At 46.5% G+C, this 24,462-nt stretch overlaps 1 protein-coding gene across 1 annotated transcript in view; it reads right to left on the reverse strand.

The window, feature by feature from the left end:
• Nucleotides 1-394: 394 nt before the first annotated feature.
• The window catches only part of LOC136712559 (MICAL-like protein 2), a 28,184-nt gene continuing 4,116 nt past the window's right edge, over nucleotides 395-24,462 (reverse strand). The window contains exons 2-16 of the mRNA XM_066689200.1: nucleotides 23,945-23,993; nucleotides 17,223-17,364; nucleotides 15,535-15,719; nucleotides 13,541-13,668; nucleotides 12,331-12,906; nucleotides 10,231-10,460; nucleotides 9,433-9,502; nucleotides 8,123-8,352; nucleotides 7,359-7,432; nucleotides 6,673-6,796; nucleotides 4,840-4,930; nucleotides 4,406-4,479; nucleotides 4,141-4,255; nucleotides 3,878-3,924; nucleotides 395-2,408 (exon numbers count right to left, since the gene is read on the reverse strand). Of these exons, the coding sequence (XP_066545297.1) occupies nucleotides 2,341-2,408; nucleotides 3,878-3,924; nucleotides 4,141-4,255; nucleotides 4,406-4,479; nucleotides 4,840-4,930; nucleotides 6,673-6,796; nucleotides 7,359-7,432; nucleotides 8,123-8,352; nucleotides 9,433-9,502; nucleotides 10,231-10,460; nucleotides 12,331-12,906; nucleotides 13,541-13,668; nucleotides 15,535-15,719; nucleotides 17,223-17,364; nucleotides 23,945-23,993 (2,203 nt within the window). The 3' untranslated portion in view covers nucleotides 395-2,340. The remainder of the gene's footprint in view (nucleotides 2,409-3,877; nucleotides 3,925-4,140; nucleotides 4,256-4,405; nucleotides 4,480-4,839; nucleotides 4,931-6,672; nucleotides 6,797-7,358; nucleotides 7,433-8,122; nucleotides 8,353-9,432; nucleotides 9,503-10,230; nucleotides 10,461-12,330; nucleotides 12,907-13,540; nucleotides 13,669-15,534; nucleotides 15,720-17,222; nucleotides 17,365-23,944; nucleotides 23,994-24,462) is intronic.

Here is a 24,462-nt window from a genome sequence, read left to right on the forward strand (position 1 = left end):
CTGAGGCTTGGCAAACATGACTGACCCAAAGACCACAAGGAGCAAGAGATAGGGGTCAGAAACCTCACAACAATTAGTCAACAGACGAGAGCAAACAAAACCCATAACGATTTAAAACTAAATGTCCAAAACTGCATTTAAACAAGGTTTTGACAAGGAGTCCAGGTCCTGCTTTTCAGGACAATGTGAATTACTGTGAGCATCCCCCCACCCCGGCTAATTTAACATCACAGGTGTTCACAACAGCAAAATACACCTGTAAAATTAGGTATGGAAAAGTATATGGGGGGGGGAAGAAAAGGAAATATCTGATTTGAGGACTAATAAAGACCAAAGTTTTCTCCAGAAAAGCCCCACCCCTCAGTGTTTATTCACGGCACCAGAAACACATCAGTAAATATTAGAGGTTTATTGGACAGCAAACAAAATTGAAACCATAAAAACAGACATACAAATATTACACAAACGCACATTTCAAACCAGTCTGAATCTCCTTCCCAGTTCTGAAGTTCTAAAAGGTTAAGACTACAATCATATCCATGGGGAAAAAAAAAAGACATAAAACCTTTTATTAAAACAATTTAAAAAGTTGTGAAAAGGCAAACGCGTTTTCCACCACAGACACCTTCAAGTCGAAGTGCAAAATGATACAACGGTCAATCTTGCACAGGAGAGGTTTGACTCCATATGCAGGGAATTTATATTTTGGGGATTTTGCGATGGTAAAAGATTATGAAAACAGGCCCAGGTTTGCACAGATTTCCCCCTGAAGTCTCGATGTGAACACAGACGGTTTTAACCGTTTTAAGAGCACAATTATACACTGGGGTCGAATTTACAACAACTACAGGGACCGGAGGTGGACGATCAATTCTGACAAGTCTTTTACAATTAGCCCCATACTGCCACCTTCTGATGGAAAACCACTTCAAGCCCCATCCATTATTTCCCAGTTAAACAAATTGAACATGTTTAGTTGTCAATCCAAAGATAGGAGAACCCTAAACGGGCACAACGTACACCCAGACATTTCCGTTCTCCAAGGGCTTCTATAAAAGTTTGCCATTAAAATATAATTTTTGTATCAGATCCTCTTTAGAACTGCGACAGGGTTCTGTTGCTTACGGGAGCATTTTACTAAAAATCCAATATGGATCAAACTACGATAATTTTGTTAATATCTTTCTTCAACAGAAATTCAGGGCCATTTATTCCGATTTGGTTGCCGATTTTAGAAAAATAAAAACACGTTAAATCATCTGTAAGTCATGTTATAGTTTTATACTTGTTTCACCCCCATACTTGAGCTGGGAACAAACTCTTGAAAATTATTGCTTTTCTTGTACAAGTTTAATTTTTTTTTTTGCAAAAACCTGAACAGGAACAAGTGAATTCGTCATAGTGCCAGTGGGCCGCTACCCAGACGGGACAATTAATTTCAGTATTGCGGATCTTCTCCTCTTTAACGAGCCGCGTTCGTTAATGCAAGACCACGCAAACCTCCGTGCCGCTGATATGTGCAAACACGAAAGCACCGGCGCCATTAATAATATTTCAGAGATGCGCAGGTGTGCATTTAAAGCTGAATTAGACCCACTGGCAACAATTCATTTGGAAGATAAATTAGAACATTAAAACAGTAAATCGACATTCAAAAATGTGACGCTTAAACCGAGAGAAACGTGAACAGTTTCAGATCTCTCCGAGTGAGACCACATTTACTTGTCTAACTACAGAACGATAAAATGCGGAGAAGATTCGTTTTGGGGGGGATGTTACTTCCAATCGTCCTGAGAACCAAGCAATGAAGAACTAAGAATGAACAATTACCACACATGATCTCAATGGACAGATAATTAACGGAGTGTATGCAAGACCAGTTTCTCACAATTACAGAATATAAATCCATAAACATGTATTAAACCGTGACACTGGGTTCAGATTTTGTTTTGCATGACTGGAGACCTGAACCAGACCTTCACAAAACCCTGAGGACCTCCAGACGTCGGCAACCGTTTCCTCTGACGGAGAGGGTGGGATTGTTGTCCTCAGTTTCATCCTGACTGGATGAGATTACAACACAAGACTGCATATCCCGGTGACCGAGAAGGAACAGAAGTGAATCGCAAGCTGAACGGGCCCGACCTTCGCCCTCTGTCCGAGTCCGTCCCACCAGCATGGGCAGTGCTACTACTCACCCCAAAAGGTAACATTTCAAAATGAAAACATTTCTCTTGACCAGACACATATGCAGGCTTGGATAAATCATAACCAGACGGACAGGACAGAAGTGTGTGGTGTAAGAATAGAGCTCCCCCGAGACCCAGTCCTTGTTTTGCTTTAGTTTTTCCACTTAAACAGTTTGGAAATGGGAGATTTTCTCTTGTTTTTGTCTCCTTTCTTTGTATCTGTTTAAAAGAGAAAGACAAAAAAAAAAAAAAAATCATTGCCATTGAAAAGACCGGTACCAGAATCCAGATCAACGGGACTGTAACCCGAGAGAACTTCAGACAGATAGAAACACAAATAAATACATGCTCTGTTGTAGGGGGACGGGAGAGATGGGACTTAAGCAGATAAAAGCAGCCATAGGGAGAGAAGACCTGGAGATCACAAGTATAAGTGATTTCGGAAGCATTACTCTGACCAGGCCCAGACCTCAGAGCGAATGGAGCCACAAGCAAGAAAGGAGGATGTAGGAAAGTCTTCAGAGACCCCTCCCGGAGGCCCCTTACTGCAGGCCTGGCAGTGGATCACAAGATCATGCCTGGATTAAAGCAAAGCAAGCCGCGCCTCGCCACCAAAGCACGGCAGTCCCTCACGGATCGGGCGCCAGGGCTTTCAAGCGACCCCCACGGACTCGGAGCATTAAAGCACAGCTCTCCCGGCTCCAGAAACGGAGAGAGTCGCAAGGATGCAGAGCAGCAGAGGAGCAAGTCAGAGATTGTCTGCAAAGTGTCTTTCTTTGTTTGGTAAAGGTTTCAACCGTTTAGCCCTGTTGATATGGAGACGATTGAAGCATCAGATCGCTGCAAGATGTACGGCTACAAACGCATCGTCTCCACGAGGAAAACGAGATCTCTCGGCTGATCGAGAATTCGTTACCACTAATGTTCACCAAGCACAAAACGGAGCAGTCACTAACACCACAGTGTCTGACAGTTACACCCCTAGGAGTCATGCAGGCAGACGCTCATGCAGAAGAGGATGCAAGGTAAACCACAGGCCCGAAAGCCTTGGAGCAAAGACAGTGGCCACACAAAATGAAAGACAACAATTATTTACTGTAATTGATCTGTTAGTTGGTAACTGGAGAACTAGAGCACCGAAAGTCACGTAAAAGAGCGGCAACTTCCATCACTAATGAATATACGTTCTCATATGTAATTCTGTTCTTCAAACGTGAACTGCGAATCAAAGGCGACACTTGACTAAAGTACAGTAGAGTTCAGCGGAGGCTGATCAATTACACAACACAAGTATCTGTGTTTGAGATGAGCTTTTGTGTTATTTTTCAAAGGGAAGTAAATCATGACATCGGAAGCTTTATGTTTTGAGTTTAAGTTTCCTTCCACGGAAAATAAAGCATCAGCCATTACCTTTTCTACATCAGTAGAGCTGATCGTTAAAGTGTCTTTTGATCTATTGTGTAAATGAATAGTAAACATTAGAACTGAAATGTCCTCAGAATTATAAACAATTCCTTTAGCTTTTCTTTAACCGAATAGATCTTTACATTTTTACTGAAGTTTGCTTTTGAGGTTCACTTCAAGTCACCAGATTATAATTAGGAGGCATCTGTACGAGACCAACATGTATTTGCTGAACTGTAAGGCAAATAAAAAGCTGAGAAAGATGTAAAAAAAAAAAAACTCACCCAGTTTCTGCATCATTTCATTCAGTTGCTGGTCTTCCTCCTCTTCCCTGAAAGATATAAAAAGTTATACACTTGTTACCGCTATTAATAATACGGTTTGATCCCCTAGAGGATCAAAAATAACTATACTCACACAAACACCTAGATAAAAAAAGCACAAACCAACGTACTCCGAACGCCACCTGTGCGTAGAACAAACTGGACTGCGACCGTGATGCCCGGCGCGCCCATCTCCGGCAGAGGGAGACCAGACGGCGACTCACCTCAGCCGGTCCTCGTCCAGCCCGTCCACGATGGCGTTGCGGTCGTTGACGATCTCCACCAGCTTGTCCATGAGCTCCTTCTCTCGCACCTTGTCCGCCGACGTCTTCAGATGCTCTGAGGGAACGACAAGGCGGCGAGAGGTTCACACACAACCTCTACCTAACCTCTAATTTGGGCAGCCTGCTCCTCCAGTGCTCAACCAAGGGGCCCGAGTGGGGAGACGGGACAGGGATCGGGGTTCACAAGACATTGTCTGAAACCTACCTGGCTTCTCCATCAGCCTCCTGAGCTGCCCCTCAACCCCGGGCTGCTGCTCCTCCAGATCTTGTGTCTTTGCACTGGGTGAGCAGATGAGAGAGGGTGAGAGAGTGAGAGAGTGAGAGGGTACAGAGTCAAGAGCTCCACATGACAGAGGGGACAATGCCCTCAATCTACGTCCAAGACTCACTACACAACCCAATGTACAGCTTGGGCAACTTGGTCAAAAAGGCAAAACAATGCAATGGTTTGTGTGTAATCGGGCATCTATAGATCTGAGACTTTTGTCATTCAAAATACAAGTGTGTAATTAAAATTATCGTCATCATTAATGTGTTTTAGGTGAATTCAACAATTTAAAAGAGGGATAAAGGGAGAGGCAGGAAGTATTGATCGATGTGTCCCAAGACAGTTTCCAGGCAAAGAAGGGCATTCCTTACATGTACACCAGCTCCGACTCTCTCCTCATGAAGACTTGTTTATTGCGGATCAAGTTGAACCAGTCCACCATCAGGGCTTCCTCTCCTTCCTCTGAAACACGACATTGTCAGTGGGGGGGGTTTTAGACTGCCAGGCCTCGCTCTTGGTGTAGAGACCATACATTACACTTTTAAATGTTTTATGATCTATGATCTATGATCGAAAAATGTGTATTGTATGTTTTGTTTAACAGAATACGTAGAGATTTTGTTGTTGACTATATGGAAAACTATTAAAACACTGGCTAAAGGACGAGTATCACTACTAAAAAATGGCAGCTAAGGAAAGTTAAAATATTTACATTCTCAAAAATGTAAATCTAAAAAGGGACAAGCAATTATTTTTTTTGAAGGTTACAGTTTCCCTCTGCGCTGGTCCACACACACACACGGCAATAATTGAATATGCACGAATCTAACTGGGAAGAACAGGGACCGCGTGTCGACTTAATTAAATCTGCGCAGTCGTTATCAAACGGCCAGGTGACCCGAACGCAGCCGGGCCGTTCAGCGGAGACGTCAAGCGCTTCTCTCTCTCTCTCCCCCCCAACTCTTCTCAAGGTCACTCTCCCCTCCTCCTCTCCACACAGCGACCATGCCTGGCTCTCGAGTCTATTTCCATCCCGCACTGCAATCCCTCAGAGAGCACAGGCTATCAGGAAGGAAAGCCGTCTCCGCCAGCGTCTCCGCACTCGGCTCATTTGGCTCCGGCCCGAGCAAATTGAACGTTTTTTGGGTCGCGCCCCTCCAGGCAGGACTGGAACCCCAATCAACCCCCCAGGTGGCCAGCTGGGCTCCCTCGCTACGGCAGGGAGAGGGATTTTTTTTTTTTTTAAATGCTCAGGCCGCCCCCCGAGACGGAGAGGGACCGATTTCTCCCAGGAAGTGAACGGACGACCCGCACAATCTGGAGACGTACTAACAAACTCCGGAGCTTGGGCAATTCTCCAGTAAATAGATAAAAACCTCGAGGGGAATCATCTGTCCGGAAAACATTACGCCCGTCCTCTGACTGGCGGCCGCAAACTGGTTTCGTACGAATTGACAAACTCCCAAAATCGCAACCTAATCTCGAGAGCTGTCATGTCAGTTTTGCGTCACCTCTACACACACACACACACTTCATGTTAGTCTAGCACAACATGCGTTTTAATGTGCATGTGACTTCGCATCATATCTGACTGGAAGCCACTATATCATTCAGATCAAATCACAGCATTAGCGTTTGAGTGACGGAGGCACATGGTCAAGAAATTGCACTGAACTTAAAATCCGTTCAACTCTTCCAGTCTCGTCATTGCGGTCTTGTTGTTGCCGGTAAACGCTTTTGACAAGCAGCTCCGAGAACAATATCCCCAATAGCCGCCGGTATCTCCGACTCGGTAAAACACCGATGACAGTTTTAATTGACGATAGAGTCGACCTTTCGAGTCCTCCGAGGTCTGATCTCATTTCCAGGGAGCCGAGCCCCAAGAGGACGGCCAGCCGCGCATCCCAGAGCACAATAGAGTAAACGCCCGAGATCAGTGTGCGGCATAGTGTGTGTATTAAACTGACAGAATGAGAGAAAGATAGAATGAAGAGAAGAGGAGAGAGCGAGAAAGAGGTAGAGGAAGAGAAGGATGTGGGGATGTACGAAGTATCCAGTAATGCAGATGTGAAACGGAGGACTCATCTTTTCCTTTGTCAGCTTCAGTCACTCAGATGTCTGTTAAGTTCTTGTCAGAGTGGAAAGGGAGGAGAGGAAAAGGGGGAAGGAAGGGAAATGGATAGCGACGGCCGGCTCTCGCACACCTTCCTCGCAGCTGCGGAGCTGCTTCTCCATCTCAACACCCTTCTTCTCCAATTCATTGAGGTGCTCCTCGATCTCCTCCAGCTCTCTCAGGATCTCCTCTTGAGGGATGTAGTCTTGCTTAGCCTGAAATAAGACGCTCACTTTCACTTCGGAAACAAGACAATTATAAGTTCCCCCCTGTGATCCGATCTACAGTAAAACTGCATAAGAGGGCACAAGAATTGTTAGAAATGGAGGAAAAACGATCAAGATTCTTGCTTGTTCTTTTTGAATACTGAAAATCAGCGCTGTGGGATTATATTTCAGTGATTGAACAATAATTACCCTCCCTGTATATAAACGCAGCCAGGCAGCTTGCAACATATGGCCTTCAAATTAATTCTTTGAAATGTTACTTTAATAAGTACAACAGATCTACAGCATTTAAGAACAGCGCTGGAAGGAAGGTAAAAAAGCGACGGATATTTCACAGAAAACCGCTCATCTCATCAGCGCCAATTTAATTAATTCTTTCAGGGTTTTGTCTCATGTGCATTTTATCGCACACGCTAATTTTGTCCGCAGGCAGGATTGTCTGTGTTCCTCAAAACAAGCCTGAGCCGTCACATACGTTGCCTATCTGCAGATCCAGACCCAACAACCCTGACACTTCCAGGTTTCGCAACCGGACATTTAGGACTTTTACCTTTGGCGACTTCACTTCAGAGACTGAGGCGTCCTTGGCAGAGGAGCCCTTGGAAACATCCCCAGGTGTGGTCACTGCAAAGGAGATCACATGATTCAGGGGCCGTGGCATTTAAAGAGAGGCAGCATTTAATGATACAACCAAACATTGCAACCTTGAACACTTGACTGCAGCAAAACCCCGACAGATGGTGTCGCTCACACTACTGGCAGGTGTTGCACCTCACACCTACAATAACAATCCTGCAGGGCAGCTGAGGGGACAGGGAAATCGAGAGGCCACACTTATGAGACGACAACAAAAGAAAAACTGCAGTTTTCAGCCCGACAGGACACTCCTGAAACGTCGCTTTATAAATGCATAGGAACGTCCCATGATAAAGGCTGAACGATCCCGAGCTGCCAAAAGTGACACTGACAGAGGCGGGGAATAAAAGACAACCCTCCCCCAAATTCACATGTCCTCGCTTCATAATTTGACCAAACCAAAACACTATGTCGGCCTGGATAGATCTGGACGGCCGGTGCTTTGAAGAGTCGATCCTCTTCCAAAGGAGACTTCCTGGAAGCGAAGGCGGCACTAAACACTCCGCCCTGTTCACCAGCGCTGACTGGCATTTACATACACTGCTGGAGATCGATCATGTCTGCAGCTGTGATCCGGCACATGAAAGGACGAGGTTCATGAAAGCCTGCCGCTACACCGGCTTATCACTAAAGAGCAACGGCACCGCGGCGGCCGTGATACAGAGGTGCTTCACTCACAGTCGCTCTTGGGCCCGACGAGACCGGCCGGGGGGGACAGCACTCTCCGGCCACCGGCACCTGGGGCCGCGGGCACAGAGATGGTGACGGAGACCGAGGTGGTCGTGGAAGCCGGTTTGGACGCCGGGACACACGAGGCAGGGCTGGACGAGGGTCTACTGGGAGCTGCCGCCTTCTTCGTCAGTTCGGGGGTGGAGGCAGGAGGCACTTTGTCTTGAGGATCTGGAACCCTGGAAACAGAAGAGGAGCAACTGAGGAGACACTCGGACAGACAGAGGAAGAGCAGCCAAACCCAAAACACCGCAGATGATCAGTTGCCATCATCAAAGTCTCATCCTGAGGTCTTTTCTAAACTAATTACATATACAAATATGTTACTGTGATCCGAAAATCACGGTAGCAACAAATGTTGCGTCATGCTTTACACAAACTATAGGAAGTGATAATACAGGACCTACGTTCATGATAGCGGACAGAAAGGAAAATCTATCGTTAAATAAATTAATATGGCTGTGAAATCACATTCACACACAGTGTCCACAAGAACTGGATCACAGCCCCTCATTCGTCAGCAACACTGTAAACGAAGAGATTAATGAACTATATTAATATTGCCGACATGAAATGTATATTTTTTTACACACAGCTCGTTTAAGGATTGGCCAATATTTACATAGCAGTGAAATTAATGAATTGCAATATATCCATTGCGTTAAATGGGAAAACCTTTCTGAAGGAACGTGGCTGCGACGATCTGAATGAGACAAGCCTACAACAATGTCTGTTCTACACTTCCCTGTGTGGGTTATTTCACACCGAGAGCCGTGCGTTAGTTGTGGTTTTTAGACGGACTCTGGGCTCGTCTCTCTTTAAACTAAAGTACAGGTTCCGTTCAGCAACTTATTTCAAGACAATAATATATACATTTTTCTAAACGCTACGCTGAGTGGTGGTAACGGGGCGCGTGTCGCAGATCTGACTGCCTCACCTCGTGCTTTAGGGCGACTCGGGTGGCAGGATGGGAGAAGGACAGTCAGAGGAACCCAGAGTACCGAGTTCGTGTGGCGCTAGGGGCAGTTCAGGGGTGGCTCTCTGGTGGCTGAGGGGACAGGGGACAGGGGGCTAGGGAAGGGGCTGCATCCTCAACCAGTCGATCACTACAGAGATGGGCGCGGAGGGGGACATCGGCAGGCTGGAGGGCAAAGTCAGAGAAAAGCCGGTTGGAGAGAACACTCCACTCCGAGGCACAGAGACCAACCACGTGATGCCGCTTCGAGCACAGGGAGGTGCCACGAGGGCCGGGTACTTACTTTGATGCTGCCTTTGACACAGGCTTGAGTTTAGATCGCCAGTCTGCCGGAGAGGCCGAGTTATCAGTTTCTGTGGACCATGGAGAACAGAGGGGTGGTTAGTGCTACCCAGAATGCTTTAGGGCTGAATGTCTGAACAAAGGCAGTGATGTTCAGACTGTACAATGCACTAGTTAGAGCTCATCTGGATACTGTGGACAGTTCTGGGCTCCACACTTCAAGAAGGATATCGCTGCTCTAGAGGCAGTTCAGAGGAGAGCAACCAGACTTATTCCAGGTCTGAAGGGAAAGTCCTACTGAGAGACTGAGGAACTGAACCTTTTCACCCTGGAACAGAGGAGACTACGTGGGGACTTGATCCAAGTCTTCAAAATCATGAAAGGCATCGACCACATCAAACCAGAGGAGCTTTTCCAGATCAGCAGGGACACACGCACCCGGGACACAAATGGAAATTGGGCTTCAAGGCATTCAAGACAGAAAACAGGAGACACTTCTTCACACAGAGAGGGGTCACAATCTGAACAAACTCCCCAGCGATGTGGCTGAAGAGACAATTTGGGAACATTCAAAAACAGACTGGATAGGATCCTTGATCACTTAGTTATTAATGGACACCAGACGAGCACGATGGGGCGAATGGCCTCCTCTCGATTGGACACTGTCTTATGTTCCCATGAACACCGAGAGGACGTCCCTCCTGCTTCCTCAAGGGTTTATCCATCGTGCTTTAGGTTAAGAGACCCCAGCCCCTCCACAGTGACCACCCTGTGGTAAGACTCGAGTGTGAGACCATACCTCTGGTGATGACAGAGGGGGACTTGGCTGTGGGACTGTGCAGGCTGAAGGACCGGTTGAGGTTCGTCATGTCCTTGGAGCCGGTCTTGACCCAGGATGGCTCCCGGGTGTTATTCAGGGTGAGGGGCGAGGACTCGAAGGATGACACCGGCCTCAACCCCCCCGACGCCGGGCTGCCGTCCTCCCGCTTCCAGCTGGGGCTGTCAGCAGCTGGGGATTTCGCCCCAAACCTGACGGAGAAACAATTTCAGATCAAATACTCTGCCACGCAAATCAACCCGAGCAGAATCTATAATCAACAAAGCAAACAACTGGCTCTGGGGATTTCCCTCTGTAATCGCACGCTGTATTGATCGGCGCCTATCCTATTGACTACCGCTTTCTTAATTTGGGAGAGGCTGACCGCCAATGATTTCCGTTGCCTCCCAAGAAAACAAAAAGGTTATCATGCAAAAACACTGGATACACTGCGAATATATGATCGCTGAAATGTGCAGATATTCCCTGAAACTTCAATACAACAGACAGCAACATCTGCACAATATACACTGCAGCTCAACAAAACCTATGCAATCCACACTAGATAAACAGAAGAGACCGTTCAAGAAAAAAAACAGGACACCACAGATACTCTACACACACTTCTGTGGTAGTGAGAAAAAATAATTAAGAGCATGTTAAAAAAAAAAAAATCTGAAAAGGAGTGAAATTATGAGACTCCAGTAGCTAATATTAACAGGTGTAGGGACAATAAATCAAACCCACATACAAACTATACAATACACATTTTAGAAACACAAAAAGAAAGCACAGAATGATTTAAAGTAACCCTCGATTGGTCCTTCTCAAAAGAAGTTACCAATTAACATTAATCTGGCCAGTGCCTCTCAACGTTAAAAGGGTTTACTAGATTAGTACAATTCCCTTAAGTGTTACAGAAATGATAGTCTCTCTCTACACCCGTTACTGCAGAAAAATGACAAACCAGCCCATTTTACCTTTCACATCCCCCCATCTGGACACATTACGATCTCTTCACTAACCACAGCCCACTGGGGGGATATTATAGCGCTCTACATCAACAATAAGCAAGAGGTGGGAGATTCTTCAGGTGTCAAGGAAAATCCCGCAGAGAGAAATTAGAACTTTAGGGTTTTAATCTCGGCTTGTGATATTCAGGACCACAAATCCCAAAAGTAACCTCTGCAGGGGAGGCATTACTAATTGTGGCCCCTGAAAACATTGGTTTCTCATTTGGACAAATTAAACGGTAGCCTTTCAATTACAGCCTATGGATTTCCTCTGGTGAGTGAGATCTGCATTTGTCTTTTCGGAAATTGCAAAACAGTATTGACGGTCCACACCGATCCCAAATACTAGATCAATTGCGAAACCATTAGGAAAAAAAAATCGATCTGGAAACAAAACCAAATCGCTGCTCTTCGCCACCGGGCAGGGCACGTAAAACATCTCGATTTCCCACATTACCTACATCTGCAGACACTCCCCAGAAAAATCAATGCGATACGAGAAGGAGAACCAAATATTGTTTTGCTAGTGTGCATTTTCACAGACTGATGCAAGTTAAAGCATCTAAAATAATCATAAGATGGTGGTTAAACTGTCAGCTACAATATGCCAATTCATAAAATACACTTGCTTGCGTTAATTGCGAACAAGAAAGCCTGCAGCTCCTATGATGGTTTCAACTTCAGAACAAGGGTGATATCTGAGCTCAAATCGTAACACCAGCTCAGCACCACAAGAGGTCAGTGTTGGTTACGGCAACAAAAAGAAAAATGCAGTTTTCACCGAGGAAACAAAAGCCGAACGCTACAGTATTTAGGACAATCAGACAAGGGAAGTGAAACATGGCACACAATGGCACGGCTTTAGCATTTTGCCATTTAACGTTAATGAAGAGATCGATCTGAACAAAAGCCGTGACCTGATCAAACGCTTTCTCATCTGCCTTTTAAAATACTCTTACTTGACTAATTAATGGCTGACACCCTAGGATTGTTCACAAAGATCCCCTTCTACCTCTTCCAAAAATAAACAGGCAAATGAAAACGGTCTCCCGTCTGTTGCAGTGCTCACCTCTTGTTGATCTGCGAGTCGGGTGTCCTCAGCCCCACATGCAGGAACGATGTGTTGTTGTTGTTGGTGTTGCCCTCCAGCTTCTTGGACAGCACCGACCGGGCCTTGTCCTTCTCGTCCTCAGGCCTCAGTGGCGATTTGGTATTGCTTGTCCTCTCCAGTGTGGAGATCTGCGGCGACCACCGGGTACTCGGGGGGTTAGACGGCGTGGTCGGCGTCGACTGGAAGAACTTCTCCCGCGCCGCCTGCGTCTTCTCGGCCGAGGGGGTCCAGGGCTTGGCGGTGGAGTTGGTGTCCGCGGTCTTGGTGTTGACGCTCAGGACCGACGTGTTGGAAGCAGGGCGGGGCGTGACGCTGCCCTCGTTTTTCGGGGACGTGAAATTGGACCCCATCTTGGCGGTGACTGGAGAGTTTTTCTGAACCCCTCCTCCAAAGAGCCCCCCGGACCCCACGGCACTGCTGTTGCGGCCGCCGGTGCCGCTCTGGTTGAGCTGGTGTGTAGTGCAGATGAATGTGCCGGGCTCGGGGCCGGGTTTGTACGTCCCCGAGAGCAGGATGTTGGAGCACTGCTTGCACCTGTCGGGAACACAGAGGGCTTCATACACAAACCGCACCGAGCCACCCTGACAAATCAGCTCTGGCGTCTCTCGTTAGTGTACTTTATGTCTCGCATTCGGGAAGCCACGCTATTTCAGAAGTAATCGAGACTTAATATCCACATAATTATTCAGATAAATAATTAGATACGCATTAATGACTGCTCAGACGCATCTATAAATATTTATTTTATTAACTGCAACGACGGTGCAGTTTCAACATTACTCTTCGTAAATGGAAGCGGTGCCTATTTGCTATTTTAAAACTATCATTACCGCGATCGTAATGAGCCTTTACACACAAAATACCGCTTTCAGACACGGCGCTTACAGCAGATGGTCTCTGTGATGTCTCGGGCTGCTTCAGTGTAACATAGGTCTTCTGTTAGAGACTCGAAATGAGGCATAACCTATCGATCAGGTCGAAATCTTCAAGTTCTACCGATTTCTGGACCTTTAACCACAACTGTAAGAGAATAAAACCACTAAAGCTACTGTCTGTCTGAGTGACCTGAAAATTCTTCAGACTGGAGAAAAAGGCTTACATGTGAATGTAGAGAAAAAGAAAATCAGACAGAGAGACGGATTTTTTTTTTTTTTGTATAATAACCCACTTGAAGCAGTTCCTGTGGTAGAGCTTCCCATCCACCAGGTGGCGCTGTACCAGGTGGACGTGGTTCTTGCACATTGCACAGGTGCTGCTGAAGTTCCCCGTCTTGTTCGAGCTTTCGACCAACACCTTCTGAGGGAGGGAAGGAGGGAAACAAATCAGGATAACACTTCTAAAAACGTGGGCTTCTCTCTGTTCTTTGAAGGAACAAAAACAAAAACTGCCGGCAGGAATCAAATACAGTTTATATAGTATTGTTTAATGTACGAGTTGTACATGGTGCAGAAAGGTATAGCATAGAGTAACCATCAAAAAACTAAACAAAGGGCTGGTCGGACTATGCCAATGTCAAATAGCATGTGGTTCTTCGAGCCCAAAACGATTACCTTGTATAATAACACTTTCTGTACAAAAGTTTGTCAACGAAGGCAGAATTCACAGCACTGAGCCAAAGAAAGGTCCTGTCAAGGGCAGAGGAACCCGAAGACCGAGTAGTGAACCCTGCGAGCGTTACTGTTCCCTCGGCCGGGGTTCTTTGGGACGACATTGTAAACATGGAAAGGGTTTACAGACACTAGATTCACTTGGTTTTGCCGATCACTAGAGGGAGCTCCGACTCCGAGTCCTGAATTTCTCAAACCGTGGATTCCAGCACTGAAATGCAGATAAACATTAGCAGTGCAGTCGCCGTCAGGGGAGAGGAAGAGAAGGACAACCAGCACCAGACACACGCCGTGCCTCTTCATTCGCAGGTGTAAATGACCCGCGGTGCCGACAGACGCGTGAGGGAGATGCATTTCCGGTTTAGCCACCCGCACTGGCATGACTGCTAGGAGGAAATAGCGGGCACACAGCTGATTTCGTGACATTTGCCTTCCTTATTTTCACTCCATACAGCTCCCATCACCTGTGTGTGTCACAGGTCCCGATCACTACAGCAGCACTGGGGCCGAGCAAGTCAAGCAACTTGGAAGAAAAAAAGCGCTAAATAAAACAAAGTTAAAAATGCCTTAGAAACTGGTTTGTTTAGTCATCAATTAGCGTCAAGGCACAGCACAGGGTGTAGCATCGTCAACACTGTGACAGGGTTTCATATTCATTCGTTCCGTACAGCGGTTTCTCTTGTCCAACAGTTCTGCTGTGGTCTAAAGTTTTCCAATCCCATTTCCAGATGTTTCCAGAGCGTCCATTACTATTCCCCAAAACAACCAACACACTGAGTGGAGCACCACACCCCGGTGTGCTCAGCGTCATGAAACACTCGGCCACTGCTGTCCATGGCACAGTGCTGCACAGCGAGTGTTTACAGCGTCTATGAGTCGAACCGTGTGTTATTCTGTGTGCAAGAAGATGGTAGAAAAACTACTCTCTCCTTAAAACACATATTTATCTTTATTTAACGTTACAGCAGCTCATGGGCTTCGAGATCTCAGCCAGTGAAGGTGTAGTGGTGTAAGCGGCCGGGGACTCTTACACAGAGTCACGCACTACAGGAAGGACAACACCCTGCCGAGATTGACAGCAGGTCAAAGGTCATCCATCTCCTGTATTTTATTGAACCACTGAAAACACAAATCAGCAACAACAGGCTAATGCCAAGTCTGTTTCAGTTTCGTTTTTCTCAATTGTTTATGGAGACTTATTTAGCAAACAGTCACAAGGAAGCGCCGTGGCTTTCATGGCTGCGCCTTACGCAGGCGTTTTCACAACGCAACGGGACATGAACTCCCACCGGCACAGCGAGAGACACCAAGAGCTGCCTATCGAGACGGGACCGGCCGGATCGTGACCCTTTTCATCAGAAGGAATGAGGGGGAGATCTCACACAGGTCTGCATGTCCGCCGTCCGATCCAGCCGCGCTGGGATGGAAGTTTATCCTGAACAATGAACACCTCCGCTAAGAGGGTCTTGCCAAAGGATTTGTAAAATACATTACCCTTAATCAGACTTTAAACATAACTTTTAATAGTATTAATAAGGGTTGGAGGGTCCCTTACTTTGTCGGCGGCCCTGGCTGGTTTGGGGGAGGGTCTCTGCGTGCTGGCAGCAGGGGGCGAGAGAGGCCTGGTCTCAGTGCTGGGTTTGGAGGGGTAGGCTTTAGCGACCACCGGCAGGTTCTTCTTCCCAGACGGCTCCTCCTTGGACTCCTCTGCCGGCCGCTTGATCCCAGCCATTCCCCCAACTGAAAAGGCAAAGCAGGTCTGTGAGGAATCATACCGGGGAGCTGGGTCCAGTTCCCTCCAGAGAGAGTTTCTAACTTTCCCGATCAGGTGGGAATGTGTCCCATCCCGCAACCCTGAGTTCCCATCAGGCCACAATGGAATCTGACTGGACCACAGCCTCTTAGAGGAAGAGCTCTTTCTCCTTCGGGAACATCAATAAAAGGCTGCCACTATACCGAGCTGTAAAGCCTCCTAATCACATGACCGCTATCTGCCCTCCTGTGGCCGCTTCTCCGAGTCAGACAATTACCTTAACTGACCTTTATACCTCCAGCATTTGGTTCCCTGTTCATGAAGCTGTCCAGATAGAAACACTGTTGAAGACACTGGCGTTGTGTGCGTTCGCCTTACAGAAACAGCTGGCGCCAGGTTGACATACCAATGCTGAAATGTATCCGATTACAATTCTACTAGAACGCTGGGATAAGAAATCACTTTGTTGCCAATTATCCTTTTTCCAAATCTCTGTCTCCACTATCTATCTACAAGACACTCATGGCAAATGGGAAGTTTGTTGACAAAAAGTTAAAATAACTTTTCACTGGGAACACAAATTCCGATTAACTAGAGTGGGACTGAATAAATTCATATAAATGGGGGGGGTGCTCATTAGAATACTAAATAACAATCTGTATTGTTCACATGAAACTCTTCTTTGTAACATTTTCTCCCAGAAAAGGATTTCACACATTACACCTACACTTAATTACGATTAAGACTAGTAAGCCAACCACTCTGTTCCATGAAAGCTTTAAAACAATCGTGGTTACTGATTAAACCCTTTTGCCATTATTCTTTGGTGGAGAGCGAAACCACCTTTAAAACAAACCATTGATTAATCCTCGAAGCATTAGGCTGGCCAGCTGTGGGCTTCTATAAAGACCTGGCTCAGCAAGTCGCATATTAGTGAATAGATCCTTCCGACGATCCATACTCGCGTCCCTCAGGTATTTAAAGTAAATCTAGATTTGTGTTATTAACGTTCCGGCCGCGCCAGGAGGGAGGCGGCTCTTCAGCTCAGAGCGCACAAGCACAACAACTAAACAGCAGCACGACCGCGTGAAAGAGTGAAGTGACGGAGCCCAGCATCCACAGTCCTGCACTAGTTACTGGAGAAAAATGCCTGGTATTCAGACTCGGGGCTGTGGAGCACCTCGCTATGCGTGTTGTACACATTGTCCGCACTTTCCAGGTGCAGCTTGAGAAACTGTGCCTCAATGCATTATTATTCTTTCATGACCATATAGCAAAACTGGCATTGTATTGTCCTCCAGAACAACATGTACAAAAGCCTAAGCCCACTCCTCTCCTGCAACGATGCACATCAGTCCAGCTGCCTGTGAGGACGGGGACGACGCAGAGGCAGTTCTGTGATTGAGGGGGCAGATCCGATCGAACTGGACACCAGCTGCGTTTAGGAACGTGGAAATATTGGACTGCAACGTGGCGAGGAACACACTTACTGGGCGAGCGGCCGTGGAAGTAGTTGTAATATTGTGACACATAGGTGAGGATGCTGAGCCGGTCGGGGACGCGCAGGGCCACCATGTCATCGGCGTCTAGCAGGGCCGGGATCCCCAGCTTGTCTTCGGCGACTCGGAATGCCTGGAGACAGAAAGAACAATTAGCATCAGCATGAAAACAAGCATAGTTCTCTCAGAATAATGTCTTACATCATAGCTCACTGGTTAAGCCTGTGAATGCACACATTCATTCCTCTATAAATGATTGACAAGAAACAAAACAAAATTCTTTCCTCCTGTCTTGTAAACCCCAGCTCTGTGGTTTTAAATGTCACGATATCAAAAGAAAACCAGCCTCCCCGGACACCAGCCCACGAGACCCAAGGGCTCAAGGAGGAAGATCTAGATTTACTCTCATGACTTTCGTGAGCCGTTCCTCATTGTTTTCTTCGTTTCCACCAAATTAACTCTGCTGAAAGACCAGACAATGAACAACATCCAAAAATAGAAAGAAAAGAAACGAGAAAAACTGTGCGAGAGAACGGGCCCCATGCTGGGAAAGACCGGACAGATATTTGAATAATGAATAGCAGATTTCCGCACGGTGGTGGAGCTGGGAGGACGGAGGAATAATTTGATAATGAGGCATTGTTTCAGGATGTGTGGACATTGTCGAGAGGTTTCTCAGGGCCTCTGCGGATGGGAAATATTTTGGAGTTGCTGTACAATCGGGAGAGAATTCTCATCCAAGTATCACAACTTGGAATCTGTACAGCAATGTTTTAAAACCTCCATAAATCTCCTCATTGGCACACAGGAGACAAATGAACCCACGGCCAAAACAATGTTCAGAATCTTTATTCGGAGACATTTCTGCAGAGTCAAAAGAAGAGACTGAACATTGAAGGATACTTTATTATATCAGTCGGCAGCCTGCCCCCCGGCTGAACCCCAACCACGGCCGAACCCCAACCCCGGCCAACACCACAATTTCAAGCTAATCTCTTACAAATCCATAAACAATTGTGTTTGCTCAGTAGAAACACAGAAACCTTAACGAAAGTCTTCTGGGGACTCTGGCCCGAAGCAAAACTTAACCCTCATTTCATCACTAAACCTCATGTTAATACAAAATGTAGGTATATTACGGACTATAAGCTGTTATAACTAAAAATAAGTGTTAGAAAACTCCCGTCTTAATCTGTATCCCAAATTAAAACTTAGTTGGTGAAAAGTGGGGACCATAACCCTAACACTACACAAAATGTCTCAACTTAATTTTTAGTCAAAACGTTCACTAAATTATTAGTAAAGAGTAAAGCAAAAAAACACTATAAAACTATAAAACCATTCCTACATTGAACTCTACACCCCAATTAAAATGTAGAACATTCTCCCTCTTATCAAAATTTGTATCATGTTTTTCCACCCCCTGAACATCCAAATATACAGGGATGTTTAGTTAGTAATTAAAGTAATATTCAGAAACTTTATTCAGAATTGTGATGCTTCAGGAAACTGTGGTTCAGGTCACGTCAGCAAGTGTGAGAATCTTAGTTTCTGCATCAGGCAAGAGATCTGTCCGTCTCACGAGGAGCGAGGGAGGAGGGGGAAAGGTAAGAATTAACGAGATTCAGGCGTAACGAGAGACGGGGAGCAGAAACACGGCACCGCTGAAACATGAAACACACCGAGCACACGCATGCCCGCGCTCGGGAAACCTAGCGATGGACCGCACTACCCCTCAACTCGGAATCGAGGTTTGGCGTTACAGTATAACTGTACAGTACGCACAGGGATGGGAAAACGCACAACTGGAGTGTAACTTCATTCTGCCAGTTTGAATAAAGACGATGGCCCGTCTGCCCGTCTCAAATCTCACCCGACGGCAGTTCCTGTTGGTCAGATGCTTCCTGTCACAGTCTCATCGGAAATGACATTTACCGTAAAGCCAGGACACTTTACCTAAACAGTGTGCAGAGGAATTGTGTAAATTAAAAGGTAAGCAAGTGTAGGACTAGTAACACAACCCTTCCAGTAACAATTCTCATCAATGGCAAATTAAAGTTCTTTTGTGTCGGACCACTCCGGAGACCGTGCTCTTCCTGCACTACTATTGACAAGCACACAATCCATCTCCCTCCTTTAAGGCAGGATAGAGTACCGCACGAGTCATTCAAAATTCATGTCCCCATGTCCTGGGAGATCAGGTTGCCAGTTATCTATACAGTAGGATGATATCTGACCATGCAAGCTGCAATATATGGAGATGGGCTGCTGTTGGTAATGCACGGCGCCCGTTTCTCATGAGGATGTTATGCAAACTGAAGGCAGACCATTTTTAAAACATCGAGCATAAATCATGTGTGTGTGTGGGTGGGGAGGGGTTGGGGGAGATTCGGTCACTTGGTCTAGAAAAACTTCAAAAAGTGCATTTCAGGCCAAAACTCATTCTCTCATCAACTTTGCCGTGCATAGAAATTAAAGAGGACTTCGCAATAATAAACTACCCCGTCACATCATAGTCAAGTCCGGATCCAGAAAGGGAACTCAAAAGCAGCACCTGGCCGAGCAGATAACCGGATTTCTAACAGGCCTGGTTAGGGAGGTCTTGTTCCCATGACAGGGACAGTTAAAATACTATAAAGAAAGAAAGGAAGGAAGCAAACACACACATGCGAAGCCCTAATTCTATCCCAGTTGTCAAGCTGGAGTCTGCGAAGAGAAGATAAATTAAAAACGGCCTGTATTGAGGCAAGAGTGAGGAGTGAAGGCCCGGGGGTTTTGAAAGAGGCCCACTGATGCGGCGGCCGACCTGTATTTTCCGCCACTGAACCAGGAAATTAGCGACAGAGCGGCGATGCTGATTTCACATAAGGAAACCGCCGGCGCGAACAAGGGCGGTGCACAACTTTTCAGGTCTTGCAACAGTGCCGTGCATGCTCGGCCTAGCGTGAAGGATTGATTCCACTAGCTGCTGTACTGCTGAAGCAAGGCGATATAAAGGATGAGGGGAGCAGGGGAGGGACAAAATAAATAACTTCACATCTGTGTGGTTTGATTCATTCGGTTTCCAGCAGTTATTAAATGCTTCCTGGCATCAAAGGCAGCAGTGACGGCACAGAGAGCTGGCGCTCGGGACAGCGCACCGGGCACAGCCTGCCCTGCTAATGAAAGCGGGAGACGGGCACGGTGAGGTACCATGGCAGCCCTCCTCCCATGCCCACAATCTCACCGGGTGATAACAGGCTTTACACAGGGCTGGCGCACAAACCTCAGGAAGGGAAACCACCACTGGACTGAGCGCCCATCCAACGCCACAGCACCGGTAATGAGCAGTGCTGCTAAAACCTCAGGATAAACAGAGTCATTCTGCCAGCAATGTACAATGGGCGAGCATCCCTCACACACAGCACAGGACTTCCCGTCATTAACCATTTGAAGCTGCCAAGTCACACCTAAAAAAAGAAACATCTCACACTTGGAAAGGGAAAGTAAAAGCATGACAGCGCAAAGGTTGGGGAGGTTTATGGTGACAATGTCCCTGCTGAACATAGACTGTAAACTCAGAGGAACGGGCATTGACTGCATTTGTGCCAGATCCTGGTTAGATACTGATTAACTTCAGGAAGCAGGCGATATGAAAGTCACCTGGAGAGAGAAAGCTGCCAAGCGAGTTCGCCAGGCTGGATAGGTTTAGCCAGCAAGGCTCCGTGAAACATCAGGTAAACCGCAGCTCTCAAACGGTCTTCTACCTCCACGGGGGGCTACTGTGCTCGTGCAAACACAGGAGTTTGACATCATCTCCTTGGGAGGGAAGCCACTTCAGTGTCACACTCACAGTAGCGGAGGGCTCGGCTCCACTGCGTGGCTCCGATTTTTGGAGGCAGCCAACAGATGTCAGAGGTGGTCTAATCCAGCGGGAGTTAGAATCCATTGCTCGCAGCTGAAGGGTCCCCTCAGCAGTGAAGGATTCGTACGTGCCATCGCTCTGCCTTCAGCGCAGTAATGCAGGGCCCCGTTGACTCATTTGTTTTTCCAGAGCGAAGCCAGGCATGGGAAACTGCCCTGCCTCCCCACCAGTTCCCCTGCCCGTCACAGACCTACTTTACAGCCGGTCCATTCAAATGCAAAGTTATTGTTAGTAAAAGGAAGTCACTGATGAAATGCAAAAGCAATTTACTACTTACCCTGCAAAAGGTCTCACTTTGGAGCATGAGCTTATATCTTATTCATGGATTTGTTTTTACTTGCAAAAAGAAACCATGCAAAATGTCCGTATATAAAAGCCTCGAGCAGATACTTGGGTTTTAATCAGGGAGTCTTAAAAGTAGGTTTACTCGGGGTGAAAAGCAGGGGCCGCCACCCAATGGCCATGGCTCTTGGCCCGACGGGACCCCAGGGAAGCGTGTTATTAAGGAGGCTTATTGTCTCCGCAATTGTGGCATAAAGCCCATTTCATTCATTGACTGCTTCACTTGTCCGAACTGGCAGAATTGTACAAAGCCAAACTTGTACAACACTGACAAGAACACACAGCCGGGAAGAGCCTGGCAGGGGATCAAATAGCAGCACTGAGGGGAGACGGCAGCGCGAGTCTGTGGAGAGCGGATGCAGGGAGGCCGAAGATGGCGGCACGGTGAACAACATGCGTGCAGCAGCCTGTTATCTCAATCACTGGCAAACGACAGGAATGTTTACTCGAGGCAGGTTCAGTCTCATTAGGTCTCTTCAGCAACTTCGGCACCCAGGTTGTGCGTTTCAAAGCCCCTTTGCCGTCTCCCCAGCCCGAGTGATCCGCAATGTTTTAAGGTAAAAACAAAGCCAGTGACATCGCCACTACTGAGGCTGGCAGGAGGAAACAAAACTACAGCAAATACAAAGATAAAAAAGGTCAATCAGATTGCTGGTTGTTTTCAGTCTGGAGAACAGAGCAGGAATGAAGGTCGAGGAAATAAGATCTTTTAAGGGTTGTGAACCTGAGGGGATGCACACCTTGCTGGGAGGCAAATCTACAGTATTGTGTGCCATCCTTTTCCTACACATCTCAGGATTAGAACTATAGATAAAAAGATTAAGGTGATCTACTACACAATGCAACAAAACTACAGATACCGCCTCCTTTACAATAACAGCTCATGTCTCGCAGTAAGTGCCCAAAGCGCTGTTTCTATAAACCGCCCCGTGTTCAAACCCACAGTCTTCAAGGGCCAAGGACCTGGGTCACATTAGCTTTCTTAATAGGAGGTTTTCCAAATGTAATATCCTGAACTTCTGTGGCTCAGGCAAAGTAGGAAGTAGCAATTGTAAACAAATATGAAATACTGTATTGTTTTAAAGGTCAATACACTCCAAAGTAACGTCAGGCAAACCACAGCTTTGTGGGGAAATGAGCAACAATTACAGGACCGGTCACAGGGACAGGTACGCAGGCACGTATGCCATTTTGCACACAGTCTTCGAATAATACTTTCCACCCTGTGTTTTCCTGCGTAATGTTTTCCTGCGTAATGTTTTCCTGCGTAATGTTTTCCTGCGTTACACCAGGCCCCTGTGACTGGAGGCTGGACTGTGGGGAGTTCCCCTTTTTCAACGTATTGCCCAACTGCACGAGTGCCGATACACAGTCACGTGCATGGCTGCGTCACCATATAATGCCTCAGCAGAATGATCCGTCTTGTCATTTGCGGTCAAAACATGCAAGTAAACCAGCCTCCAACATTTTATTTCAAGGAGGAAACCGAAACAAAGGGACCTCCTGATCAAAACAGAAACGGCAGCAGCTTTCTCCATGTTTATTGAGAAATTCATGGTCTTTACTCGGCCCTGGTTCTTTTAAAGCTTCAGGCTTCTCTGCCACAGCCCTGGTTCCCAGCCCAAGTCTTCTTGTTACAATATCATAATATACGCACTGCAGGTATTATTACACTGGTGTCAAAACCAAAGCGAATGCCAGGGTGTTCCTGTCAAGACACGCTCCGCAGCTCAAGCCGAGGAGAGCGGATTGACACTTCGTTTCCCTCCAAAACATTTCCCATAAATCCTGTCAGGGTTTCTCATTAAAAGGCGAGATTCTCGTTTGCTCGGCCGGCCCTCCCCCCCAGGAAAACAGCATTTGATTAAAAAACAGCAACTGAACTCACATTCTCGATGATAGTTTATATATTTCAAATTAACAACGGGAATGTGTGCGCCGGTTTTTTTATGGAACAGATTACTTGCCCAGAAAGTCCTTTAACTTAATCGCAGGGATTAATTGGCCAACCAGTTAATTAAATTATTTCCTGCCAGATACAGTACAAATAACGCCGCACGCACAGCTCAGCCAGCTCTCGAGTCGCTCGTACGGATGCACGCGCTGTCAGTCTGTCTTCGGGCCGGCTGCCGAGATTAATTCAGCCCTTCTGACGGCAATTTCTTGAGCCAATTTGTGATTTAAAGCCCTACACAACACGCAGTCCAGCCACACAGAACTTGACCTACATAAACGGGAAGTACACCGGGTTATTCTCAAACCATTCAAAGCACAGACAGGTGAGTGGGAGTTAATGTCTGTGATGCTCTACGCCTTGACACTAGACACACACATCGACCTAGACCTCCAAGGCATTGTCCTCTGGGGAGGAAGAACAGGTTTCTAGACATCTTGCATTACAAGTGGAAATTTTTTACTCAACCTTTTACCGATACAATGAAACTTCACGTAAACAAATAAAACTTACCAGGTTATTGTTTTCATATATGTTCTCCTTACTGAGTGAATCAAAGTTTCTGAAAAACACAACACAACACAAGGAAATTAATATAATATAATAAGTCAAATATTTAAATAGCAAGGAAGCTGAAGATTATTAAGGTGCAGATGTGTGTTTGGAGTTTGAGAGACCAGCTGTATTAAACATTAAACGCGGTGCACTTTGACCCCCTAATCTGGGCCGAGCTCAGCCACCCGACAGCATGCAAATATTTGTTCGCAATTAAGGTTGAATTAGATTACTTCACGTGACTCATGAACATTCCCTGAGACAGGAGGTGATCAATACCTGATCCACTCAACACTGTACTTAAGCCCAAGAGCAGGGTTTTATTTTTCTTTCAGTTAACAAATATGCAAAACACTCTTTCTGGATGACGTCCAGATAAACACAGACATGTTTACCCAGAATTACAGTCCAGGCCACAGGCTGGGAGAGTGAACAGTTACAGATTTAATGTCACACCGGAGCTCAGGACACAATCT

This window comes from Amia ocellicauda, chromosome 17 (genome assembly GCF_036373705.1).
Source record: "Amia ocellicauda isolate fAmiCal2 chromosome 17, fAmiCal2.hap1, whole genome shotgun sequence".
Taxonomy (NCBI): Eukaryota; Metazoa; Chordata; class Actinopteri; order Amiiformes; family Amiidae; genus Amia; species Amia ocellicauda.